We start from the raw sequence: 26,150 nt of genomic DNA, 5'->3' as shown, positions 1-26,150 counted from the left end.
AGATCAAGTGGCCTTGAGGTACTAACTTCCTTTTTGGGCTTGAAAGAGGATCTGACTTGCTTTCCTTTTACACATGCATAACACACCCTGTGATCCTTGAAGCTTGACTTGGGCAGACCACGAACCAGGTCCTTCTTGACCAATTTGTTTAGCAACGTGAAACTTGCATGACCTAACCTTCTATGCAGTAGCTCAACATTATCATCAACAACACTTAGACAACTGAGATTCCCATTTTATAAGGACTCAAAGTCAGCAACGTAGATATTTTTGTATCTTTTGGCCGCTAACACCACTTTACCAGCCACAAGATTTGTGACTGTGCATATCTTGGATACAAATTCCACTTTGTTTCCCTTGTCACAGATTTGGGAAACACTCATCAAGATGTACTTTAACCCATTCACGTAGTACACATTTTTAATAGAGTGAGATAGAGACTTCCCAATCCTTCCAACTCCCAGAACGTATCCCTTCTTGCCATTTCCAAAGGATACACTCCCTCCATGCAGGGCCTTTAGTGAAAAGAAATCATTTGTAGTTCCAATCATGTGCTTCGAGCAACCGCTATCCATGTACCATTGTTGGATGCTCCATTTCACTGTTCCCTGCACAATGAAATCAAGAGTTAGACTTAGGAACCCAAACAAGGTTGGCTCCCTTGTAATTAGGAAAGGGGTAAATGAGGGATTTTTTTGGTCCAAGCAGGCATCACATTTTTTTATATGAAGGACCAAGTTCCCTAGCAGTAGTTACTTTTTCAGCAAAAACTTTATTTTTTTTGTTGAGATTGAAATCTGGCCTTAGAGATTTCCTTAAAATGCCCGGTGTTACCATAGTGAGTACAGAGCCAGTTATCAGGTACAGTAACGTACTTGCTATGAGGGTTGTAGGGAGTCTTTTCCTTTGAAACCCAATTCCCTGCCTGTTTCCCCCACTGTTTGTATATATAGCAGTGATTACATCAGAGGACCAGGTCCATTTAAGTGATTTTTCTATGTCACTCTTCACTTTTCCTAGGTCTTCCCGAAGTTATCTGTTTTCTCAAGCTCTTCACACATACTAGATTTCATTGATTTTAACTCATCTTCAGCCTAAGATGTGCTTCACTTACAACTTCCTTTCCTTTTTAAGTGTTCCTAGGCCTACTTTCCCTTTTTAGTTCCTCAATTGTTTCCTTTAGGTCTACAACCACCACTAATAGGTCATCTCTCTCATGCTCAATGTTAGCAACCCTCTCAATTAAAACCTCTTTCTCCTTTCTAGCACACTGAATGGTTTCTTTTAGATTGACCACAACAACTACTAGATCATCTCTCTCATGTTCAATGTTTGCAATTTTTTCAGTGAATGCATCTTTTTCTTTCTTCAGACTCTCAATGGTTTCCTCTAAATCTACCACCACAACTACTAGATCATCTCTCAATTGTTCTACTTCTCTTAGTTCCACAGTTAAGGCATCTTTATCATTTATAAGGCTATGATACGTATCAATTAAACATTTGCCAAAGACATAAGTTTTTTCGGAGAATAAGAGATTTCTTTGAACATCTAAGAAGTTTACCTCATCATCATCTTCATCATTGTCAGATTTTGCCATAAGGGCAAAGATTGAGTCATACTCAGTTGCTTCACTTTCCACTACCATCATGGAGCTATCACCTTGATCATCATCTTCTTTAGATTCGCTGAAAGAGTCTCCCCATGCAATAAGGGCTTGTTTGACAACATTGTCAGCGACATCTTTTCTCTTAAATCGTTTGTTAGGAACCTGGTTCCTCTTAGCTGCTTTATCAATGTTGTGTCTGTATTGATCTTACTTGAGGAGAGGGAAATCCTTGATGAAGTGTCCTGGATTGCCGCACTTATGACATAGGTCATAACCTTTTGGCTTGCTGGAGCTGCCTCATTTTGGAATGCCTCAATTTATGCAAATTATTTTCTGAAACCTTTTTGTCAGGTAGGCCATATCAACATCCTCACCACCTGAGTCACTGTCCATCTTGACGACCAAGTTCTTCTCCCTTTTAGGATCTCTTCTCTCATTATGCCCCTTCTTCATCATTTCAGAGGTCTTGAGATTGCTGATAAGTTCATCAATGGTCGGCTCCTGAATATCCTTTGTCTCTGTAATGGCATTTACTTTACTTTCCTAGGAACTAGGTAATACACTAAGTATCTTCCTAATAAGTTTGTTCTCGGGGATGATCTCTCCTAGTAAGTGAAGCTTATTGATGATGGACGTGAAGCGAGTGTGCATATCCTGAATGGACACATCATCCTTTTTTTTTGAAAAAGATCATACACTGTGGTCAGCATGTCAATCTTGGACTGTTTTACTGTGTATTCCCTTCATGAGCTGTTTGGAGAGCTTCCCAGATTTCCTTAGCTGATTGGCATGCTGAAATCCTGATGTACTCATCTGGTCCAATACCACAGACGAGGATTTTCTTAGCTTGAAAGTTCTTTTCAACAGCCTTGCGATCAGGATCATTATATTACTTTCTCATTTTAGGAACTGTCACTACAGGGTCTCCAATGGTCTTCATAGGAATGAAGGGTCCATCATTTAGGATATCCTAGAGCTCTAAGTCTTTAACCATAATGAAGTCGTGCATCCTTGTCTTCCACTATCCATAGTACTGGCCATTAAATCTTGGTAGTCTGTAAGTACTTTGACCTTCTTTGAAGTTTGGCGGAGCAACCATGAGGATCCTTTCTAGGTGTTAGCCTGATAGAAAGAACCTGCTCTGATACCAATTGATAGAAATTAAGGGTCCACCTAACTATATAGAAAACCAGGTTCTCTATTAATTCCCAAAGAACACACGCGCACTGCAGTAAGTAAATGACACAATGGAGTTTTACGTGGAAAACTCCCTGCTCACGAGATCAAAAACCATGACCTACCCTTGTAGGATTTCACCTTCATTACTGAGCAAACTTTAGATTACAAACTATTATAATCTAGGAATTAACCTCTTAATCCCTCACTAACTTGTAACAATACTATTACGAGCCACTTTATAATAACTTTATTACAAAGACTTTATAACTCGACTAACTCTAGCCAAGACACAACCACAAAGGTTTATGATTTACAATGATTTCCTACATAATGCTTCTAACTAAGCTAAGTAAGAATTACAAGTAGAGTGCTTTAAAAAAGGTACACAACTAAGGACATGATATAACTCGATACTTGGTACTGGTCTATTGTTATGTTGTTCTTTGTTCTTAACGCCCTTGAGAGTCACTTGCAATATTGATAGATGACTTGAGAGAATGCTTGATCAATTATTGAATGTGCAAGTATTTTGTTTTACCTTTGCTTGATGTTAATAATTTATTTGTGACATCAGTTGAATATGCAAGCAAGTTAGGTAAAGTGCATTCCCTATAAAGTTCACCACTGCACCATTTTTTGCAATGTTGCGTGTGCATGCAATAACTTTACGGCTGGGGGAGTTGACTTGTATAGTCACCTCGGAAACTGGTAGGTTTCTGTTCCCTCTGTTGTTCCTTTGACTTTAAATAGTTGAACTGTGTCTCATATTGGAGACTTGTTGATCTTTAAGTTCTTGAGGATGTGTATCAGGTTCCTTATCTGATTCTTAATAGTAAGTTTGTTAGATCATCAAAACATAACAGGGGTATACATATAACCTATCAATTTCCCCCTTTTTGATGATGACAAACTTATAATTCATGTTCCTCCGAAGAACCAGAATGACGTTCGCATTTCCTTTATTCCCCCAGAATCTATTCCCCCTTAATTATTTTCCCCCCTAATGTTAGGCATATTTCTATATGTTTTGATGTTACTTTACCCATGTTTTAACCGCTTTTTGTTGCTATTCAGTGTTAAAATGCTCAACATGGTTTAATTATTGGTTTTATAACTAATGGGGTTGTGTGTGATGATTTAGTTGTTTGGAGTGCAAAAATATGAAGAAAAGATGTTCCAACTAGAGGAAGTCGCATCCAACCTTGGAAAGAAGATTCTTAGTGCATCCCTTAGCAGTGAAGTCAGCCCATAACATCCCCATAGTGTCCGCACCTGGGCAAAGCTGAGATGGAGGAACAAAGGGATGCGAAGCATCCACCCCAACATCAATCCCTGAAGCAGATTCAGACTAGGATTAGGAGAACTTTGGCCCACAACTTTTGTACCCAATATATAAGCCAAAAACACCTCTTTTAGGTCATATAACAAATTGGGAAAGGAGAAAAAGAGGAGTAGACCTGATTTTAGAGAGAAGAAGAAGAAGAGATTCATCTTCAAGTATCAAAAATCAAAGAGGAACAACACTTTGGAGCAAGGATTAAAAGAGTTTTTCTAAACTTTCTTCTAGTATCTATTTATTTTATGTTTAAGACTTATATTGTTGATGTTTGTATGAATATGAGTGGCTAAAAACTCAAATATTCTGGGGTCATGGGTGTTAGATGATTAAGTTGTTTGAAGCTTAAATTGACGATCTTGAATTTATCGTTATGGGTTGTTTATTTGATTCTGCTATTAATTATTTTACTGCGTAGTTAACAGTGAAATAGATTTTATGAATCTTGAGTTAAACTTGAAAAAGGAAATTCTTGCTTGCATATAGAATCAAATAGAACAAGATCTTGATCCTGGGCATCGGGTGAAAGATTAGCAATTAAGATAGAAATATACTTAATTGCCTTGTTTGGTTGAAAAATAGGAATTGTAAATGCATTTGAGTTAATATTAATGCCATATAAATATAGGTATTAGTTTAACCTAAATAGGCGCATAAGAATTCGACAGATTCTTATGGGTATTATTAACCCTATAATCAATAACCCAAATAATTCAATAAATCATTCTTAAGTTAAAAGCGTAGCATGATCTCTAGCAAGCCCATGACCCTGGAATATCTCTTTTATTGATTGTTAAAAGAAATTGCATAAGTGGTGTAGTAAACTTTGCGTTGTATTATTATTTTATTACTATTTAAATTGTAAGTTGGTTATTTATGTATTTTGTGATGAATTAGCTTGAATTGATAATTGTTTTTTTCATCAATCGATAAGTTGATCATAATTCCTTGTGGGAACGATACTTTACTTATTACTATATTACTTGACGATCGCGTACACTTGCGTCAGTGTTTTGGTCGCAACAAATTTTTGGCGCCGTTGCCGGGGAGTTAAAAATTGGCTACTTGATTGAGTTAAGCTTTTATTAACTATTTGTTTAAGCGTTAATTTTCAATTCACTTTGTTTGTGTTACGCAGGCTCTTCTCTTGAATGCGGAGGAGTAGAAGCACAAGCAATTTCTTTCCTTATGATCCTGAAATTGAAAGAACACTTCATAGAGCGAGAAAGGAGTTGGAAGTTAGATACAAAATAGAAAGAGAGTTGGACATTTTAGTTTAACCATAGCCAACAGTGATGGCAGGTAATAAAGGGCGTCTGGTAATAGAAGCTGCAAGGCCAAATCTTTCTAATATGACTCAGGCTATTATGAAGCCTGATATCACTGGTCACTTTGAGCTTAAACAGTACATGGTACAGGTGATTTAGTCCGCTGGGCAATTTGTAGGTCTATCTCATGAAGACCCACAGAGGCACATTCAGATTTTTTTTGGAAATCACGGATACTTACAACTATCCAAATATTTCCAAGGACTATGTCAGGCTGACCTTGTTTCCTTTTTCATTGTTGGGGGAAGATAAAGAATGGTTGCAGAAGGATCCTGCTAATTCAATCCATACTTGGGATGATTTAGCAAAGAAATTCTTAATCAAGTTTTCCCCACTAAAAAGACAAAGTCTTTGCGGAGCCAGATTCTTGGGTTTCAACAACGAGATGGTGAGACTCTTCGCCAAGCTTGGGAAAGATACAAGAAACTACTCCGAGACTGTCCACATCATTGTCAGACTGATGAGGTATTGGGCCATACTTTTGTTGATGGATTAGATGAGACTTCAAAGATGAATCTTGATTCAGCTTGTGGAGGTAGTTGCATGGCGAGACCATATAGTGAAGTACAACTTCTGCTAAACAATTTTATTGCTAATGATCATAATTGGCAAGGTGAGGGAGAACCAAGGAGAGCAATGAATTAGAACGCAACAAGGGTACTTGAACTTGATGACTTTTCCACCATGAGAGCAGATATAACAAAATTGGCAAATCAAATGAATAGAATGACAATGAACCAGACACAACAAATGCAACATGTTCAACAAATGTCGATTTGTTGTGAAATGTGTGGTGACAATCACACGAGTGACATGTGCCCCACGAATCCTGAATCTATTTATTATGTGGGGCAACAAAGTAGAGGTCCAATGAACCAACATGCACAATATGGGAACACTTACAATCCAAATTGGAGGAATCATCCTAATTTCTCATGGGGTGGAAATCAATCAAATCAGAATCAATATAGACCCCAAGGTAATTTTAAGCAACCACAAAGGCCACCCCAGCAGGTAGAAGAAAGTACAAATGATTTGTTGAAGAAATTGTTGCATGACAATCAACAACTCAGAACTGACTTCAGAAATCTTGAAAGACAAATGTGACAACTAGCTGCAAATCAAAACACTAGACCTATAGGTGCTCTTCTAAGTGATACAGAGAAAAACTTGCAAGTTAGTGCAATTACACTTAGAACTGGAAAGGAATTAGAAGAAGTTCCAAATAAGAGAAAAGACAAGCCTATACCTGAGGGTAAATTGATTCCCAAAGCAACATAGAAAGTAAAGAAAGATGATACAATTTCAGCGTTTGTGAATGTTCCAAGGCCACCACCACCTTTTCCACAAAGATTGCAGAAAAAGAATGATGATCGCATGTTCAACAAATTTCTCTCTATGTTGAGTCAGATTCAATTGAATATTCCATTGGTAGATGCGGTTCGTGAAATTCCAAAGTATGCCAAGTACATAAAAGATATTGTGGCTAACAAGAGGAGATTGACTGAATTTGAAACAGTTGCACTTAATGAGGAGTGCACTTCAAGGGTCCAAAATAAGCCTCCTCAAAAGCTTAAGGATCCTGGCAGCTTTACTATCCCTGTGAGAATAGGTAATATTGATGTAGGCCATGCACTTTGTGATTTGGGAGTGAGCATAAATTTGATGCCATTGTCTTTGTACAAACAATTGGGTTTGGGAGCTCCAAAACCCACCACGGTGATGTTGTAACTAGCAGACAAGTCCATAGCTTACCCGGAAGGGGTGATTGAAGATGTGTTTTTGAAAATTGGAAAATTTATTTTCCCGGCTGATTTCATTATCTTGGATTTTGAAGCCGATAAAAAAGTTTTTATTATATTGGGAAGACCTCTCTTGGCTACAGGTGATGCTATAATTAAAGTAAGAGAAGGAAAAATGATCATGAGAGTCGACAATGAGGAAGCTGTTTTTAATGTATACAAAGCAATTCAACTTCCTCGCCATTATGAAGAGTTGTCTATGATATCTGTCATGGAGATGGATGAGCAACTTATTGCCCCAAGCGTATATTTGAAGGATTCTTTAGAGAAAATAATCATGTTGTTTGAGAGTTTAGAGATTAATGATGAGGTTGAAGAGATGAAACATATTTTGAATGCATCATGTGAATATATGAAAGGTTTAAATCCCTTTGAACCTTTAAACAGACCAAATGGTCCTCCTCCGAAGCCATCAATTGAAGAAGCTCCAAAATTGGAACTAAAGCCTTTACCTTCTTACCTTCATTATGCTTATTTGGGTAGTTTTGATACATTACCTGTTATCATTTCTTCTGATTTGTCTAAATTGCAGGAGGAAAAATTGCTGAGAGTACTACGTGAGCATAAAAGAGCAATTGGGTGGACAATGTCTGACATAAGAGGTATTAGTCCAGCTTTTTGCATGCATAAAATTCTCATGGAGGAAGGACACAAGCCGAGCATAGAACAACAATGCCGCCTAAATCCCAACATGAAAGAGGTGGTAAGAAAAGAAGTGATTAATTGGCTTGATGCAGGTATTGTATTTCCAATCTTTGATAGCAAATGGGTAAGTCCAGTTCAATGTGTTCCAAAGAAAGGGGGAATGACTGTAGTGACAAATGAAAATAATGATCTAATTCCCATTCGAACTGTTACTGGGTGGAGGATTTGCATAGATTATAGAAAATTGAATAATACCACCCAAAAAGACCATTTTCCTCTCCCATTTATTGACCAAATGCTTGATAGATTAGCTGGATAGGAATACTAATATTTTTTGGATGGCTACTCGGGATATAATCAGATTGTTATAGCCCCAGAGGACCAAGAGAAGACCACATTTACACGTCCCTATGGGACATATGCATTTAAAAGAATGCCATTTGGTCTCTGTAATGTACCTGCAACTTTCCAAAGGTGTATGGTGGCTATTTTTACTGATATGGTTGAAAGATTTGTGAAAGTATTTATGGATGATTTTTCTGTATTTGGATGTTCTTTTGATGAATGTTTAATGAATCTTGACAAGGTACTTGCTAGGTGTGAAGAAACAAATTTGGTACTGAATTGGAAAAAATATCATTTCATGGTAAGAGAAGGTATCGTCCTAGGGCACAAAGTGTCCAAGAATGGATTGCAGGTAGATAAAGCAAAGGTGGAAGCAATTGAAAAATTACCTCCACCGACATCAGTTAGAGGCATTCGCAGTTTCTTGGGCCATGCAGGTTTTTATCGTCGTTTCATTAAAGATTTTTCAAAAATTTCATCTCCTTTGTGCAAGCTTCTTGAGAAAGATACATCCTTCAAGTTTGATGATGCTTGTCTGAAAGCATTTGATGAGCTGAAAAGAAGATTAGTTACTGCACCAATTATTATTGCTCCAGATTGGAATCTTCCATTTGAGTTGATGTGACGCAAGTGACATAGCCATTGGAGTTGTTTTGAGGCAGCGGAAGGAGAAAATCTTTTACTCCATTCATTATGCGAGCAGAACTCTTAATCCAGCAATGAATTACACTGTTACTGAAAAAGAGTTGCTTGCAGTAGTATGAGCATTTGATAAGTTCAGGTCCTATCTAGTGGGAACCAAAGTCATAGTTTACACAGATCACTCAGCTATCACGTATTTATTTGAAAAGAAAGATGTCAAGCCAAGGTTAATCTGATGGGTTCTTCTTTTGCAGGAATTTGATTTAGAGATTCGAGATCAAAAAGGGACAGAGAATCAGGTTGCAGATCACTTGTCCAGGTTGGAAAATCGAGGCCATGTAACTGAATGAGAATCAATCAAAGAAACATTTCCTGATGAACAGTTACTAGCCATCACTTCGGATGAAACCCCATGGTATGCTGATTATGTGAATTTTATTGCAAGTGGGGTGACTCCACCAGAATTCACAACTGATCATAGAAGAAGATTTTTACATAACGTGAGATTTTACATGTGGGACGATCCTTTTCTATACAAGCAATGCACAAATCAATTGGTAAGAAGGTGTGTCCCCGAGGAGGAGATGAATGCAATATTGCATGACTATCATGCTTCTCTTTATGGAGGTCACCATGGTGGAGACATAACTGCACAAAAGGTTTTGCAATCAGGTTTTTACTGGCCAAAATTGTTTAAAAATGCACATGCTTTTGTTAAAAATTGTGATAGGTGTCAAAGAACAGGTATAATCACGAAGAGGAACGAGATGCCTTTGCAAAATATTTTGGCAGTAGAGCTCTTTGATGTCTGGGGAATTGATTTCGTGGGACCATTTCCATACTCTAATAGTCACAGATCCATTTTGGTTGCAGTCTATTATGTGTCTAAGTGGGTTGAGGCCATTGCTCTTCCTACTAATGATGCAAAGGTCGTGGTAAGCTTCGTAAAGAAACACATTTTCACACACTTTGGAACTCCAAGGGTGTTGATAAGTGATGGAGGAACACACTTTTGCAACAAATTGTTGAAAAATATTCTAGCAAAATATGGGGTAAGACACAAGGTTGCTACTGCGTATCACCCTCAAATAAGTGGTCAAGTTGAAGTGTCAAACAGAGAGGTAAAACAGATTTTGGAGAAAATAGTGAGTGCAAATAGGAAAGATTGGTCAGGTCAGTTAGAAGATGCATTATGGGCTTACCGAACTGCATACAAGACTCCAATAGGTACTTCTCTGTACAAGTTGGTTTATGAGAAGGCATGTCATTTGCACGTTGAGCTAGAACACAAAGCTTATTGGACAATCAAAAAGCTAAATATGGATATGGACTTAGCCGGTGAAAAAAGACTGCTACCACTCAATAAGCTTGATGAGTTTCGGTTGCATGCTTATGAAAATGCCAAGTTGTATAAAGAAAAGACCAAGAGGTGGCATGACAAGCACATCCAACATCGTGAGTTTGAGCTGGGTCAAGAAGTTCTCTTGTTTAATTCAAGGCTAAAGCTTTTTCCTGGAAAGATTAAGTCCCGTTGGGCAGGCCCTCTCGTTGTGGTAAGTGTGACTCCTCATGGAACAGTTGAATTGCGGGACATAAATTCAAGTGGTACATTCTTGGTGAATGGGCAGCGAGTAAAACACTATTGGGGTGGTGACATAAACGTTACAAGACCTCAGTAGATTTGGTTAACGTATGATGGAGTGTTGAGTCATGCTACGACATTAAATTAGGCGCTTCTTGGGAGGCAATCCAAAGTATTTTCTTTTGTTTTTGTAGTTTGTTTATTTTTTTTCCATTTGATCTGTATTCCTTAGTTTTTTTCTTTTTCTAGGAGTTCCTTGAATTTTTCATTTTGTAGAAATTAGTTCTTGTATGTATTTATCAAAAAAAAAGTTAGGCTTGGGAAAATAGGGTAGATGTGTCGCATCCCCCTCAGCCTTAATAAATCACGGACCAACTGCTCAAGGCAGTGAAGGTGTTCCAAGGCGTCCACAACAGCGTCCAAAAAACAATTTAGAGAAATCCCTTGGATGCATCGCATCCGAGTTCATATCCCAGGTACTTAGGTTCATAATATGCCGGCAATAAGCAAAACGTCCAAACAACAAGAGAGAGATAATAACAAACAACCACCTAAAAAGCCTACTGGAAAGGCTACATGTACTCCAAAGCCACCAAACAAAAGGAAGCGGACCGAGAAAGCTAAGGAACTGCCGACTAGGCAGTTAGTTGACGAATCTGATCAAGAAGAGGATGAACCATTGGTAAGAAGGACGGTGAAGAGGGGTACTTCAACAACATCATCAAATCCGCCAAGCAAGGGGGTAGAAATCAGAGAACATGTGCCGCACCAATGCCAACCCTCTAAGCAGAGTGACCCGAGAGAGAAAGGGAAGCAGAAAGCTATTGTAGAATCTGAGTCCGAGTCTGATTCGGATGATGAGCTCCCACATATTGACATGAGTGATGAAGATGAGGGCGAATCAATAGACCGAGCTGCCTGGGAAGATAATTTTTTTTTAGTGAAAAGGCGTTCCGAGCTTACGAAAAGATCCTGGGTTCAAAGAAGTATATTCCAGAAAAGCCAATCAACATTGGAATGCTTAAGAAAAACTATCTAGATTTTCTGAAATCCATTCGAGAAGTGCAACAATGGGGGCCCATCTTGAAGGGCCATGGCAAGGACAACCTCACTATCGTTAGAGAGCTTTACGCCAATTGGCATCATTCACGGGGAAACATTGTGAGAGTAAGAAGGGTGGACATTAATGTCTCAGCTGAAGCTCTTAACAATTTCTTAGGGGTGCCACACACACCAACAGACAGGTTTGACTCTATGTGCAAAACACCTAATTATGCACACATTAAGTCTGTTCTGTGCCCTACCAGGAAAGAGGTAGATTGGAAGCATGGGAGTGTGGAGTACCATTCTATGGACAAAGAATTCATGAACGCATTCATACAGGCAGCTTTAAACTTCCTATGCAATCGCTTGATGCCATGCCAACACAAAACTGATGTCCCTCGACACCGAGCACTAGTGTTGTGTGCTTTATTGGAGGGGATACCGCTTAACCTAGGGGTCATCATGCATGACCAGATGCAGCGCACTAGGATGAACTATTAGTGGAGGTTGTTCTTTGCAAACACCCTATCGGCTTACTTGACGGAGATGGGAGTAAAATGGGACAAGGAGAATGATGACATTGAGGCTAAAGCTCTAGAGCCATATGATGTTACTCAGGTACTAGAGCCGAACAAAGGAAGGTCGTCTAAGCTCACTATTCAGCAGTTATCTGAGCAACTGCAAGCTGATATGCAAGAGAACAAGGCTGAGTTGAAAGCGACTCAGACAGAGTTGAGTGCTACTAGAGCTGAGTTGATTCAGATGCACGCGGATCTAAGCCGAGTTCAAGATGAGCAGGCCAAGGTGATGAGAGAGGTATCATTACTCCTCCGTGCTTTGGTTCAACGTGCAAATATAGATATCTCGTAGTTGCTTGCATCGTCCACTACTGGACCGTCTACCTCAGCCCCTCCTATAGTCCTAAGGCTCCGTTTTCCATGCCTACTGAGACCGACGTGTTGCATACTACAAACTCAGTTTCCCTCGGCGATGATACGACTGTGGCCAAGCTCCCTATTCAGGAGGATTCTATTTCTAGGCTAGAGGATGCCATGATAGATGTTGTGGATGCTTAGAGTACCCCACTCAGATGTTGATGCTACCTCCGTCCCGGCTGCCCGTACCACTACTGCTGCTGCTGCACTTCCGCCGACCGCAGAGGAGCCCTCCACCTTAACTTGAGGGAGTTTCTCCTCAACCTACTCTGCTTTATTTGTGTGCATTGGGGACAACGCACGGTTCTAAGTGTGGGGTGGGGGTTATTCATATTTTTGTGTGGATGAATGTGCGTAACTATTACAATTTTTTGATGCTTTTGACATTGAATTAATCTATATGTAGTAACTCTTAGACTCTTGTTATGTTTAGTTGTAGTAAGTAGCTGTATAATGTTTTGAAAAAAAATATGAAAAAAATATATGGAGTTTTGTGTGGAAAAGAAATAGAGGACTTTTCCCGACGACGGACTACTTGGACAGTTCTCTTGAGGGATTAAGGTCCTCAGAAAAGCACAAAAAGATTTTCTTACTTGAGTAGTTAGTAAATATAATCTATTAGGCAATAATCCCCCTTGGTTTTTCTTTGTCCATCGGTTCTTTTCCAAGGGATGAGTTTTTGAACCGGGTTATTAGTTTTTCTTTTTAGAGTAGTGTAGCATTTAAAGACTCTGACTAAATTCAACATATTCTGTGACCTGTTTGATATTAACAGAGTTAGACCTAAGCATGTGGATTATAACTTTCTCCATGAGTTTGTGAGGACTATTTTTGCCTTTAACAGTTGAATAGCTTCTTCATGACGCTTAGGCTCATTGTCTTGACTCCTGTGTTAATTGTTGTGCTGTGTGCATTAAAAATTGGGACTTAACTCAGTAATTGCTTTGATTGAAAGTTGAAATGTATTCATCCTAGGTGAATCATATGCCAATGTGTGGTGAGAATTTTTGTATAAGTTTCGTGTTGTACAATTGTCTCTAGAACTTGCCTGGTATGTGAGTTGAAGCGAAATCCTAGGTTCTGCTCGATTTGAAATATGATTTTAGGCCTTCTTTGATCCTTTTGAACTGTAATGCTACCACAAATCAAATCTATCCCTAGTTAACACTTTTGAGCCTATATACTTTTATTTGGCACCCACATTACAAGCCTATACCCTTTTTGTTCTTGATTAGCATTATTTTGATCCTTTACCTCTTAAGGCACTTTAATTGCAAAATGAGCACTAAAAGAAGTAAGAAAGGACTGAGTGTGGGTTGTCTTTTGAGTGGAACAAATGAAAGAAAGAAGGGTGCACTTATTTTGTAAAATAATACGCCACTAGTGAAATTTGATTTTTTTTTTGTAATAGTTAAAAAAAAAATTGTTGTCCTATTCTTGCTAGTGGGGTATACATTAAGGTAGTGCTTAAAAAAGAAGGGAACGTAGATGAGAGTGATTTTTGTTGAAAAATGGAAGATGGGATTGAAGAATTTGTGCTCAATGTTAATTATGTGATATGTTAAAGTGCTTAGGAGGGTGAGCTACTATTCCTAAATATATCCTACCCGTCCCTTAGGCCACATTATAACCATGAAAAGTTCTAATTGATTTGAGATCGAGCAAGCCTATATTAGTAGAGATTTACATTAAGGGCAAGCATATGGTACCTTTTGTGCGCATGTGAACTTCATTGAGAGAGTGAGAGAATTCTTCCACAGTTTTGAAGTCCTTAATTTACGTTCAAATTTTATTTGAGTGTGCGGACTATCTTTCTCGATTTTGTGGTGAGGGAACATGTTTCATGATGGATAGGCGACTTTATTAAACTTTTCAGTCAAAGTGAGTAAGTTGGCCCGAAAAGTAGGTATCCTAAGGAGTCAGTTTCTGAGGTTGAGATATCCCGAATTGTGCTATTTGATTGGTTTGAATTGTTCAATAGTGTATTTGACGTGTTATTAACATGGAGAAGGAAGTTCGAGAATGCATATGCAAGGGGCTAATTGTTGGTATCAGCCAAAGTCATAGGTGCTTCAGCTTAATTGAAATGTGTGGCTTGATAACAATAAGCTTAGTTTTGTTTGATCGGTTGTGGATTGATTTTACTTTGCTCGAGGACGAACAAAAGTTTAAGTGTGGGATGGTGATGTTGGGCATATTTCTATATGTTTTGATGTTACTTTACCCATGTTTTAACCGCTTTTTGTTGCTATTTAGTGTTAAAATGCCCAACATGGTTTAATTATTGGTTTTATGACTAATGGGGTTATGTGTGATGATTTAGGGTATTTGGAGTGCAAAAATATGAAGAAAAGATGTTCCAACTAGAGGAAAAGAGGTTGGATGTTGGAAAAGAAGATTCTTGGTGCACCCCTTAGCAATGAAGTCAGCCCATAGCATCCCCATAGCATCCGCACCTGGGCAAAGCTGAGATGGAGGAACAAAGGGTGGATGCGAAGCATCCACCTTAGCATGCGAAGCTGAGAAGTGGAGGACGAGGTTTGCATCCACCCCATCATCAATCCCTGAAGCAGATTCAGACTAGGATTAGGAGAGCTTTGGACCACAACTTTTGTACGCAATATATGAGCCAAAAACACCTCTTTTAGGTCATATAACAAATTGGGAAAGGAGAAAAAGAGGAGTAGACCTGATTTTAGAGAGAAGAAGAAGAGGAGATTCATCTTCAAGTATCAAAAATCAAGAGGAACAACACTTTAGAGCAAGGATTAAAAGAGTTTTTCTAAACTTTCTTCTAGTATCTATTAATTTTATGTTTAATACTTATATTATTGTTGTTTGTATGAATATGAGTGGCTAAAAACCCAAATATTCTGGGGTCATGGGTGTTAGATGATTAAGTTGTTTGAAGCTTAAATTGATGATCTTGAATTTATCATTATGGGTTGTTTATTTGATTCTGCTATTAATTATTTTACTGCGTAGCTAACAGTGAAATAGATTTTATGAATCTTGAGTTAAACTTGAAAAAGAAAATTCTTGATTGCATATAGAATCAAATAGAACAAGATCTTGATCCTGGGCATCGGTGAAAGATTAGCGATTAAGATAAAAATATACTTAATTGCCTTGTTTGGTTGAAAAATAGGAATTGTAAATGCATTTGAGTTAATATTAATGCCATAGAAATATAGGTATTAATTTAACCTGAATAGGCGCATAAGAATTCGACAGATTCTTATAGGTATTATTAACCCTATAATCAATAACCCAGATAATTCAATAAATCATTCTTAAGCTAAAAGCGTAGCATGATCTCTAGCAAGCCCATGACCCTGGAATATCTCTTTTATTGATTGTTAAAAGAAAATTGCATAAGTGGTGTAGTAAACTTTGCGTTGTATTATTGTTTTATTACTATTTAAATTGTAAGTTGGTTATTTATGTATTTTGTGATGAATTAGCTTGAATTGATAATTGTTTGAGTTTGCATTAGTCGATAAGTTGATCATAATTCCTCGTGGGAACAATACTCTACTTATTACTATATTATTTGACGATCGCGTACACTTGCGTGAGTGTTTTGGTTGCAACACCCCCTTTTGGCATCATAAAAAGATCAGTAGCAGACCTTAAACAAAAAGAAGTCTATCTTTAGTTAACTCATGCTATATGTGTGCACACAATCATGACTAAAACAGAGCAAAAGAATAAGGCATAAACAACAAAAGGATGAGACTTTCATTAATTTTGGATCATTAAGCATGAAGCAATTCTATTTTTTCCAAACATTTCCACAAAATAAAAACAACAAAAAAAGGTAGCAGTCATAAACATCATCAGAACAAAAACAAAAAACGAACACTAAGGACATGACACTTGGGAAGGACACTGTTTAGGGCACACTGGAAGGGGAAGGCTTTTAGAAAGAGGCAAATGTTTTGAGAAGGAGGTCCATTCGAGCATTAGCTGACATCTGCTCATTGAGCAGTTTCTCCTTTAGGTCCTCAACCTGTTTCCTGAGGTCGGTATTTTTCTTGGTCAGACAGGCAACCTCTGTGCTTTGAGAGCTGCTAGAACCATGTTCCCCTTGAAGCTGACTTAGTTGAACCTCAAGAATAGTATTCCTTGCCTTCAACTACTTTATCTCAGTAGTGGCATTGTTTTGGGCGTCGATCAACTGGGAGATAGTAGAAGTGTTGCCAACCCCTCCAACCTTTTCAATGCATTTACATTCTTTGAGGGTGGTCATGGAGAAGGTTTTCTTACAGGTGCCCACTTTTGCTTGTCCTAAGGGGACTTTGAAGAGCTCAAACACCTTACTAAGTAGGAACCCGTAAGGCATCCCATGATTACTATCTTTAAAATCTGCCACGTTTTGCATTTGTTGTATCATGATGGCAGCAAGTTGATAGTTGTGTAGCCATCCAGTGCTTCCATGAGAACCAGGCCCACTCGAGATTTAATGGACCTTCTCTCAGCACGAGGGAGCAAAACCTTGTTCACCATTTCAAACTATAATTGGTACACTAGAAGGAGAGCCTTCTTGTGTACCCCTTCCCTGTGTTGAATTGCTGCATCCTTCAAGATAGCATTTCTAAAGTTCAAAGAGCAGGTTCCCTGAATAGAAGACAAACCCTTAGTAGGCACTCCCAAAATAGATCCCAGCATAGCAGAGTCCATCACAAAATCAACACCGTTCAGCATCATACAAATATGATCGTCCTCAACTGTAAAGAAGTCGGCATAAAAACTTCGCACTTCTTCCTCATACACTTTGGGTCTGTCACCTGTGAATAGGTGTGTCCACTGTTGAAATTCACAAATTTCCACTAGTTGACGGATTCCACCCATATCCAGAATATCAGGGGCAAATGTACGGCCCCACAACACTTTTTGATTCTTCTATTTCTCCTTCCCAAACCCCCGGGTTACATCAACCTTGACCTTCTCTAAGGGACAAGGTTCCTCGATAGCACCAAACCTTTCTTTTCACTCCTTTCCAAGCACTCTTTCCTTTCTCAACAGGTGACACTTTGTCAGCAGACTTCCCAACCATACGTTCACCAGACTCTTCAACCAGATTTTCACTAAAGTTTTCACTCTCGACATTGCTCACACCCAACTCACTCTCTTGCTTGAAAGATTTTTCACCCTCAACACTTCTAAAGTCCTTTATAACCACAGAGGACTCCCTTTTGGACTTTAGAACAATAAGGTTCTTTGAGGACTTATGAACCAAGGAACCGGGTTCCTCTTCGACCTCATCATCAACATTCACAACTTGTGTAGGAGGCAACTCTTTTTCATTGACAATCTTTCCATCATTCAACAGTCTCCTTTTCTTTTTTTTGTTTTTACTTTTCCTTAAGACAGACTCAAATTCTTCCTTCTTTTGTAACCTCATGATGGGTCTTTTAGACGTTGACCCCTAGGTAGGTGCCTTTCTACTTCTAGCACTGATAAAGCTTGCTAGAGCAACATTATCATAATCTTCTTCTTCACTATCCTCCTTTTCCTCCTCAAACATGTCACACCCCTTTTTACACCTCACTAAGACTTTTAAAATAATAAAAGTGATTTTGAAGCTCGAAAGGGTTTTCACTTTTTCTTTTGTTTTAAAAGATATTTCAGAGTCGCCACCTGACATTTGATTTCAGTGTGCCAGGTCAGCGTTTAATTATAACTTTTCCTTCAAAACACGTTTGGACTCCAAAACTAGTTGCACCAGAGATTCTAGGTAAGGGGGTTCATTTGACTCGGGGAGAAGGTGTTAGGCATTCCCCGAGTCCCGTGAAAGTCACGGTTGCGTACCCGATCTGGTTGGCTTTTAAAATATTCAAATTGAGGTGAGAAACACACAAGGAAAATAATTAACAAAAGAGGTTCGAGGTCGTCCCTTCCTAATAAAAGAAAATAAAATAAAATAAAAGAAGTTTTATTAACCTATACTATTCCTCCATTGATGATGCCACGACTTCCTTTTACATTCACTTCAGGGCATACCCCTGATAAAGAGTATAAAATATATATACAAACTCTACACGGCATTCCCCTGATAAATAATAAACTAAAGGGACGACCTCTAAACTTGAATAAAAGAAAAGACCTAATGTTTACCTACCCAAGTGGTCGGCCTAAGCATGCTTCTATCGATAGACAAGTGACAAAAGTGATAAATATTACAATTCCAATTTTTTCTCATTTTAACCCAACATCCCCTTGGCCTAATGAGACAATTCATTATAATAAGTCAATTTACTCTTAAAATAGAATCTTGAGATTTAATTAACATAAGCAATTTATTATCATTAGTGATCACCCAAATGTCCTTTCAAACCATAAAATCAAAGTAGGAATTAATCAAAGGTATTCCAAATAGCAACGAAGCCATGGCAGCAGAGAAACAAAAATCTCAATAGCCCCAAATGGATCAACATCAATGTTAGAAACTAAGCATCCACCAGACTGTATAGAGAATCGGGTTCTATGAGTTTCCACTGAAAATACTAATGAGCCAAACTGTTTAGCAATCTGGTCCTATATTAGTACCCACGGTGCTAACTACTGAACTAGTATGTAAGTGAGACACAAGATAAGTTCCCACTGTATAGAGAACCAGATTCTCTATAAGTTCCCACTGTAAGCAACACACTGTAAAACCAACGAGTATAGGAAATCAGGTTCTCTAATTGTTCTCGCAGTAGCTCGACAGTAAGTAAAGAACACAGAGGATTTTCTACGTGGAAAAATCCCAACTCAAGGGGACAAAAAGCATGACCTACACTTGTAGGATTTTAACTTCACTAACTTGTAAACCCCTATTACAAGCCACTTTATAATAACTCTATTACAAAGGATTCAACTCAACTAACTTGTGGTACTCTCACCACAAGCCACTTTATGACTCTCTAGTTACAAAGACTTTGACTAACTTGTGATACTCTTACCACAAGCCACTTTGTCACTCTCTAGTGACAAAGACTTTAATCACTCTAACTTGTAATAACACTATTACAAGCCACTTTATAACTCTTTAGTTATAAAGACTTTAAAACTCGACTACCTCTAGCCAAGATACAAACTTAGAGGGTTTGTGATTTTGGGTTTCCTAAAAACAGCTTCTAAGAAAGCAAGATAGGAGTTACAATGAAGAACAAATAACAAAGACTCAACAAACCTAAGGACTTAAGATATCTTCAATCTTGGATCCGATCCTTGAGGTTGAAAGAGCATTGCTCTTGAGAGAGGTTGTTCTTGCACTTGAGAGAATATTTTCGTTTCTGATTTTGCAAGTCTTGGAGAATGAATTGTGCCTTGCACTAGGTTTATACTACAAAAGACATCATAATGGTGATGTCAGATCTTGATTAGTATATGCCTTTTCCCAATGGGAAGTGACTGTTGCACTGTCTGTTGTACTGTTGTGTGTACAGTTGCATGCAGTCACTTTCTACAGTTGCTTTCCAACTGTATAGTTTGACTTATACTTCTGTCAGGGGAACACCAAGGTATCAGGTCCCTAATCTGGTTCTTATGAATCTGAAGGCACACTACCCAGATTATCTTGAGTCGATTAACTTTAATGATTGTACCAGGCATACTTCAGGTCCTTTATCTGGTTCTCTCATGAAGTAAGTTATTTTACCTTTCTTGATTATATTTATACTTGTGTGACATCACTTACAATGATGTAAGCAAGATAGGTAAAAAGCCTTCCACAGAAAGTTGACTGCTGCACTGTTCCTGTACAATAGCGTGTGCAAGCAGCAACTTTCCTGCTGGAGAGTTGACTTCATACAGTCTCCTCGGGAACTGCTAGGGACCTGTTCCCTCAGATGTTCCTTCCATTCTTCCTCACTTGAGTCATTGCTATCAACTTTGAGTACCGGGTTCTTTTCTTTCTTTGGTTCTCTTCTTTCACTGTCTATCTTCCTCTTCATCTCGTAGGTCTTCAGATTTCCAACCAGCTCTTCTATGGTCAGCTCCTGTAGGTCCTTTGATTCAGTAATAGCATTTACCTTGCTTTCCCAAGGGCTGGATCCCAACCTGGAACTTTGTGATCTCAAGGTCTTTTAAATGTGTAACATGTTCCTTATCTGGTTCTGGATGGTAAATTTGTTAGATCATCAAAACACAAAGTAAAGTACTTATGTCCAAGGTACTTGTAACCTATTAATTTTTCCCTTTTTGATGATGACAAACTTAGAATTAATATTCCTCCTGAGAACCAAATCTCCACATTGCCCCCCTACGAATCAGCCATTTTCCCCATGAAAATTGAACCTAAGGAGCCGATCACAACTGGTTCCTCAAGACTGTTTGGCAAATCATCAAAACTCAAAGTTCCATACCTTATCAATTTCCTCCTTTTTGATGATGACAAACTCAGAATTAATATTCCTCTTGAGAACCAGATTCTGCACATGTTTCTTGCGGATCAAACCTATAATCAACATATTATCAGCAACGTTCCCCCGCGAAGCAGAGGCATCTCTTGAGAACCAGAGAACCAGATTCCTCATATATTTCCCTGCACTATCAGCAATGTCCCCCCTGCGAAGTAGAGCTATCTTTCATGCACAACATAACATATCAATTCGATTCTGTTCCTCCCCCATGTAGGCATCTATATAATTTCCCCCTTTTGGTATCATCGAAAAAAATAACAGAAGAAGCACAACCAAAAAGAAGTTCAGCAACATTAACTCAGTCCACTTGGGTAACACAACATAAACAGTAACAAGAACAACAAGTGAATGTCATGGCACAAAATAGAGTCATTGCACATAGTGGAGTAATTATAACAAAAGCACAGTAGTTTCAACAATGCATAATATGACAATTTAAACAACTGAAGTACCAATGTCATCAAATATAGGGATCAAAAGAAGATAAGAATTCAAGGGAAGTTGGGAGGAGTGAAAGACATGGATCACTGGGCAGGAGGAAAAGTAAGGGGCTAAGGCCTTGATGAGCTTGTCCATTCGTTCATTTACTCTCCTTTGATCAATGATCATCTACTCTTGCAGTTCCTCCACCTATTTCCTCAATCGTTCATTCTCACCTTTCAACTTAGTATTCTATTCTGCCAAGGGTCCCCGAGGACCAGGTTCTCAACCTATCTGAGTAGGTTGAACCATCAATCAGATCACCAAGAATCTTCTCAAGCTTCATCACATCAAGAACAGACTCAGTCCCATGCACATATAGCATTACAATATCACGTAAAACATAGAAGTTTTTACCTCTTCTTCAGAAACATTGGGACTTGGAGGAACAAAGAGGTGATTCTATTTTTGGAACTCAACAATTTTAAGAAGTTCCTCCATTTTTCAGCAATATCAGAGTCAACACTCTGCCTTACAACACTTTTTGAGACTTCAACGTCTTCTCTCTTCAAACCTAATGGCTCAACCTTTTGCTTCTATAAGGAACCAGGTTCCTCACTTACACTACCCTTTCTATCCCTGAGCAGCCATGTCTCCCTCTTCTTCTTCTCAATCTGTTTACCCTTATCATCTGCTGCATCTTTCTCAGCCAACCCCCCCTTTTTTAATTCTTTCTCACAGGTAAAGATTTTATTTCATTCTCTCTTCCACAATCATATCAACAGGTCACACCACTTCATCATCTATCAGCCTATTTTTCATCAATCCTTTTTACTAGATCGAAAGTTTGTTTATACACAGAACTCAAGGAGAAAAAGATCATCATTAAAATGAACTTCATGAGAAGGACTTGAGGGATCAGGTCCCTCATTCGGTCCTTACATTTACCAATTTCTCCATCCTTCAAGACTTTCACAAATCCAACAACAACTTCAGCCTCATGCTCTAGAATATTAGATCTGCCCTGTTCCCTTTTAGTTAAATTTCCATCAAAATCTACCAAAGAATTCTTGGGGTTTTAATTATGGTGGAGTTAGGTTTTTGGAAAGTGAGAGAGTTGGGTTCACTACTAGCATATTTGTAAAGAAGGATTATTTTGAGATAAGGTTGATTTTGATTTTGAAGAAAAGAATTGGTTTTATTTGGATGTAAGATAGAGAAGTGCCTTTTTGGGCAACGGGTCAATTCAGAAAAGATTTAACATTTTGGACTTCAAAAGTTAGGAGGAGAGGAAGGAGAAAGGCAGAAACAAATTAATGACATGACACTTCAGCAGCTTAAAAAGACATATAAGTATTGAAGAGACTACTAACCTGAGTCACAGGAACCAGGTTCCTTGACGGTTTTTTAAAATTTTGAGCAAAGACTCCTAGAAGTGCAATGTCACTATTACTTGTTTTTGTCCTGAGACTGCCATATATGTATACCTATAACAGTATAGATTTGAGTTAGATGTCGCCGAAAAATACTTTTTAGCATTGTACCTTTCCTTCTTAACATAGCCAATCATCGAGGGACTAGGTCCTTAGTTGAGCTTGATCAACCCCAACTCCAGAAGATTTCTTTCACAATATTCCCTGCTCAGCACCTTGGTGAAGATGTCTGCTACATGATCCTTCATCTTCTAGAACTTCATACAAATCAGAACCTTTTCAACGTTGTCCTTGAGAAAATGGTGTCTGACATCAATGTGCTTTGTCCTCTTGTGTTGTACCGGGTTCAAGCTGTAAATACACCAAAGTCTTCAAGATGTTTCTTGATCTGTACTAGTTGAGCATAACAAGAAGCAGTAGCCACATATTCAATTTTAGCAGTAGGAAGAGCCACACAGTTTGTCTCTTTGTACCTCATTAGATCAAGCATGACCTCAGAAAATGTGTCGGTCCAGATATGTTGCTTTTATCCACTAGATATTCAACATAATCAACATCAGCATATCCAACCAAGTCAAGGTTATCAATCGAGGGATAGTAGAGAACCAGGTCCTGCATCCCTTTGAGATATCTTAGGATTCTTTTGGCAGCTTTTTGATGTACTTCTGTTGTCTTATCATTGTCCCCTCGGGAGTTTGCTTCACTTGTAAATCTAAGAAGAGATTCGATTCCTCCATCATACTCATTTCTAACTCACTTCCCATGAGTTATGCAAGTTCTTCACATTGAGAGTCAACTGATGCTCCAAAGATGATGCCATCAACATAGATCTGCACAATGAGTATGTTCCTTCCTAATTTCTTCAGAAAAAGAATGTTGTCAATTTTCCCTCTTGTAAAGCCATTTTCTAGAAGAAATTTTGACAACCTTTCACACCAAGCACGGGCAGCCTGACTTCCTATAATAGTTCTGTCAGCAGGTCATGGAACCAGGTTCCACACACTGTTCCTTTTAAGTTGACAGAGCTCTTCTTGCATAGCTGCTTAGAACTAGGTTGAATACCAGAGTCTAAGGAAGTGATTACATTTTGAAGGGATGTGAACTCTTTTGCTTCTAGTTGGATACTTGAACTTCAGAATTTGAAGGTCCAGGTTATTCCATATGTGAATCATCATTGACATCAATAGAATTATAACTTCCACTATTTTGTTCTGTATCAGGAGTTCCTAATGTTGCATCTCCAACTCTTTCTTCAACTTCAGTGTTAGTAATTGGGGTACCATGTTCCTCTTGAGAAGTGGAAGAGGAGTTGACATTGTCTTCACTTGCCTCCTTCATCTGGCTCATCATATCAACATTGCCATTTGAAACATCAGATATTTCCCTTAGTACATGCATCACACACTCTGTGCTCCTTGAAATTTGACTTGAGCAGATCACGAACCAGGTCCTTCTATATCAATTTATTCAGAAGTGAGAAGCTTGCATACCCCAATCTTTTGTGCCATAGCTCAGCGTTATCATTAACGGCACTCAGATAGCTAAGATTCCCTTGTCACATATTTTGGAAATACCCAGCAAGCTATACTTCAACCCCTTCATGAAGTATGCATTTTTAATAAAGTGGGGAAGAGACTTCCCGATCCTTCCAACTCCCAGAATGTATCCCTTCTGGCCATTTTCAACGGATACACTCCCTCCTTGCAGGGCCTTCAGTGAAAGGAAATCATTTGTTCTTCCAGTTATGAGCTTCGAGCAGTCGCTATCCATGTGCCACTATTGACTGCTCTCTTTCACTGTTCCTTGCACACTAAATCAATGATTAGACTTAGGAACCCAAGCTAGCTTGGGTCCTTTATAATGATAGAACAGGTGGATCAAACTTCTTTTTGCCCATGCAGGCAACACATATTTTCTTTTCAGGGAACCATGTTCCTCATTAGTATGCCTCTTTTCAACAAAAACTTTGTTTTTCTGCAAAGACTGAATTTTAACTTTGCACGAGTACTTGTAATGACCAGATTGACCACAGTGAGTACATAACTTATTATCAACCACAGTTACATACTTCCTATGGGGATTATAGGAGGTTTTAGCCTTTTGGAACCCGATGCCTTGCCTGTTTCCATCATTACTCCTATACATAGACGTTATTACATCAGGGGACTGGGTCCATTTAAGTGACTTATCAAGATCATTTTTATCCCTTTTAAATCCTCCTGAAGTTGTCTAGTCTTTTCAAGCTTAACAACAAGACTTGTTTTAATTTTCTTAAGCTCACTCTCAAGCTCAAGTTGAGCCTTTCTAGCCACTTCCTCTCCCTCAGAGTTGTCCATCCATTTTTTTGTTCGTTTTTTCAACAAGCTGTATTCTGTAGTTACTTCTTCCACGTGTTCCCTTTAAATCAACAATGGTACTACCATATCATCCCTTTCTTGCTCAGTAGCTACAATTTTCTCTACTAGAGTATTCTTTTTCTTTGCTAAGGGTCTCTATGGTTTCCTTCAAGTCATCAACCACTACCATCAGATCATCTCTAGATTATTCAACATCTTCTAGCTCTATGATTAGGGCATTTTTATCATTAACAAAACTATAATATGTATCAATTAGAATATTTGCTAATGTCATCAGTTTTTTTGAAGAGCAAGACTTCAGATTTTACTGAACATCCGTGAAATTTATCTCATCATTGTCATCCTCTTCATCATCATCGGACTGAACCATCAATGGAAACAATGAATCATATGCCTTTGCTTCATTTTCCACTGCCATGATGGAGCTGCTTCCTGCATCTGGTTCCTCTTCTGATTCACTGGAGAAGTCTCCCCATGCAGCAAGAGCTAGCTTTACAACATTGTCAGCTGCACTTTTTCGGCTGAATCATTTGTCAGGAACCAGTTTCCTTTTTGCTACTTTGTCAGAGTTTCCTTTGAAATTCCTGCTGGAACTTCCTTTCTTTAGAATCCCACCATTTTTGCGACCCATCTTCTAAAATCTTTGTGGTCTATTGGTTGATTGACTTTCCTTGAAGTTTGGTGGAGCAGCCATGAAGATCCTTTCTAGGTGTCAACCTTTTAGAAAGAACCTGATCTGATACTAATTGTTAGAAACTAAGCGTCCACCAGACTGTATTGAGAACCGGGTTCTCTATGAGTTTCCACTGAAAACACTAATGAGCCAAACTGTTTAGCGATCTGGTCCTATATCAGTTCCCACAATGCTAACTACTGAACCAGTATATAAGTGAGACACAGGATAAGTTCCCATTGTATAGAGAACCAGATTCTCTATAAGTTCCCACTGTAAGAAACATAGTGTAAAACCAACCAGTATAGGGAATCAAGTTCTCAAATTGTTCTCGCAGTAGCTCAACAGTAAGTAAAGAACACAGAGGATTTTTTACGTGGAAAAATACCAACTCAAGGGGACAAAAACC

At 38.5% G+C, this 26,150-nt stretch overlaps 1 protein-coding gene across 1 annotated transcript; it reads left to right on the top strand.

The window, feature by feature from the left end:
* The first annotated feature begins 5,419 nt into the window (after positions 1-5,419).
* Positions 5,420-10,565, top strand: LOC138877676 (uncharacterized). The gene is made up of 10 exons (XM_070157302.1): positions 5,420-5,542; positions 5,816-6,065; positions 6,147-6,431; positions 6,567-6,707; positions 7,338-8,023; positions 8,261-8,485; positions 9,141-9,224; positions 9,270-9,451; positions 9,617-10,294; positions 10,385-10,565. Exons 1-10 carry the CDS (start codon positions 5,420-5,422, stop codon positions 10,563-10,565), a joined length of 2,835 nt encoding a protein of 944 aa, XP_070013403.1.
* The last annotated feature ends 15,585 nt before the right edge of the window (positions 10,566-26,150 follow it).

Source organism: Nicotiana sylvestris, chromosome 9 (assembly GCF_000393655.2).
Source record: "Nicotiana sylvestris chromosome 9, ASM39365v2, whole genome shotgun sequence".
NCBI classification, from domain to species: domain Eukaryota; kingdom Viridiplantae; phylum Streptophyta; class Magnoliopsida; order Solanales; family Solanaceae; genus Nicotiana; species Nicotiana sylvestris.
The sequence above is the reverse complement of the archived record's forward strand: the minus strand, read 5'-3'. Positions and strand labels throughout refer to the sequence as shown.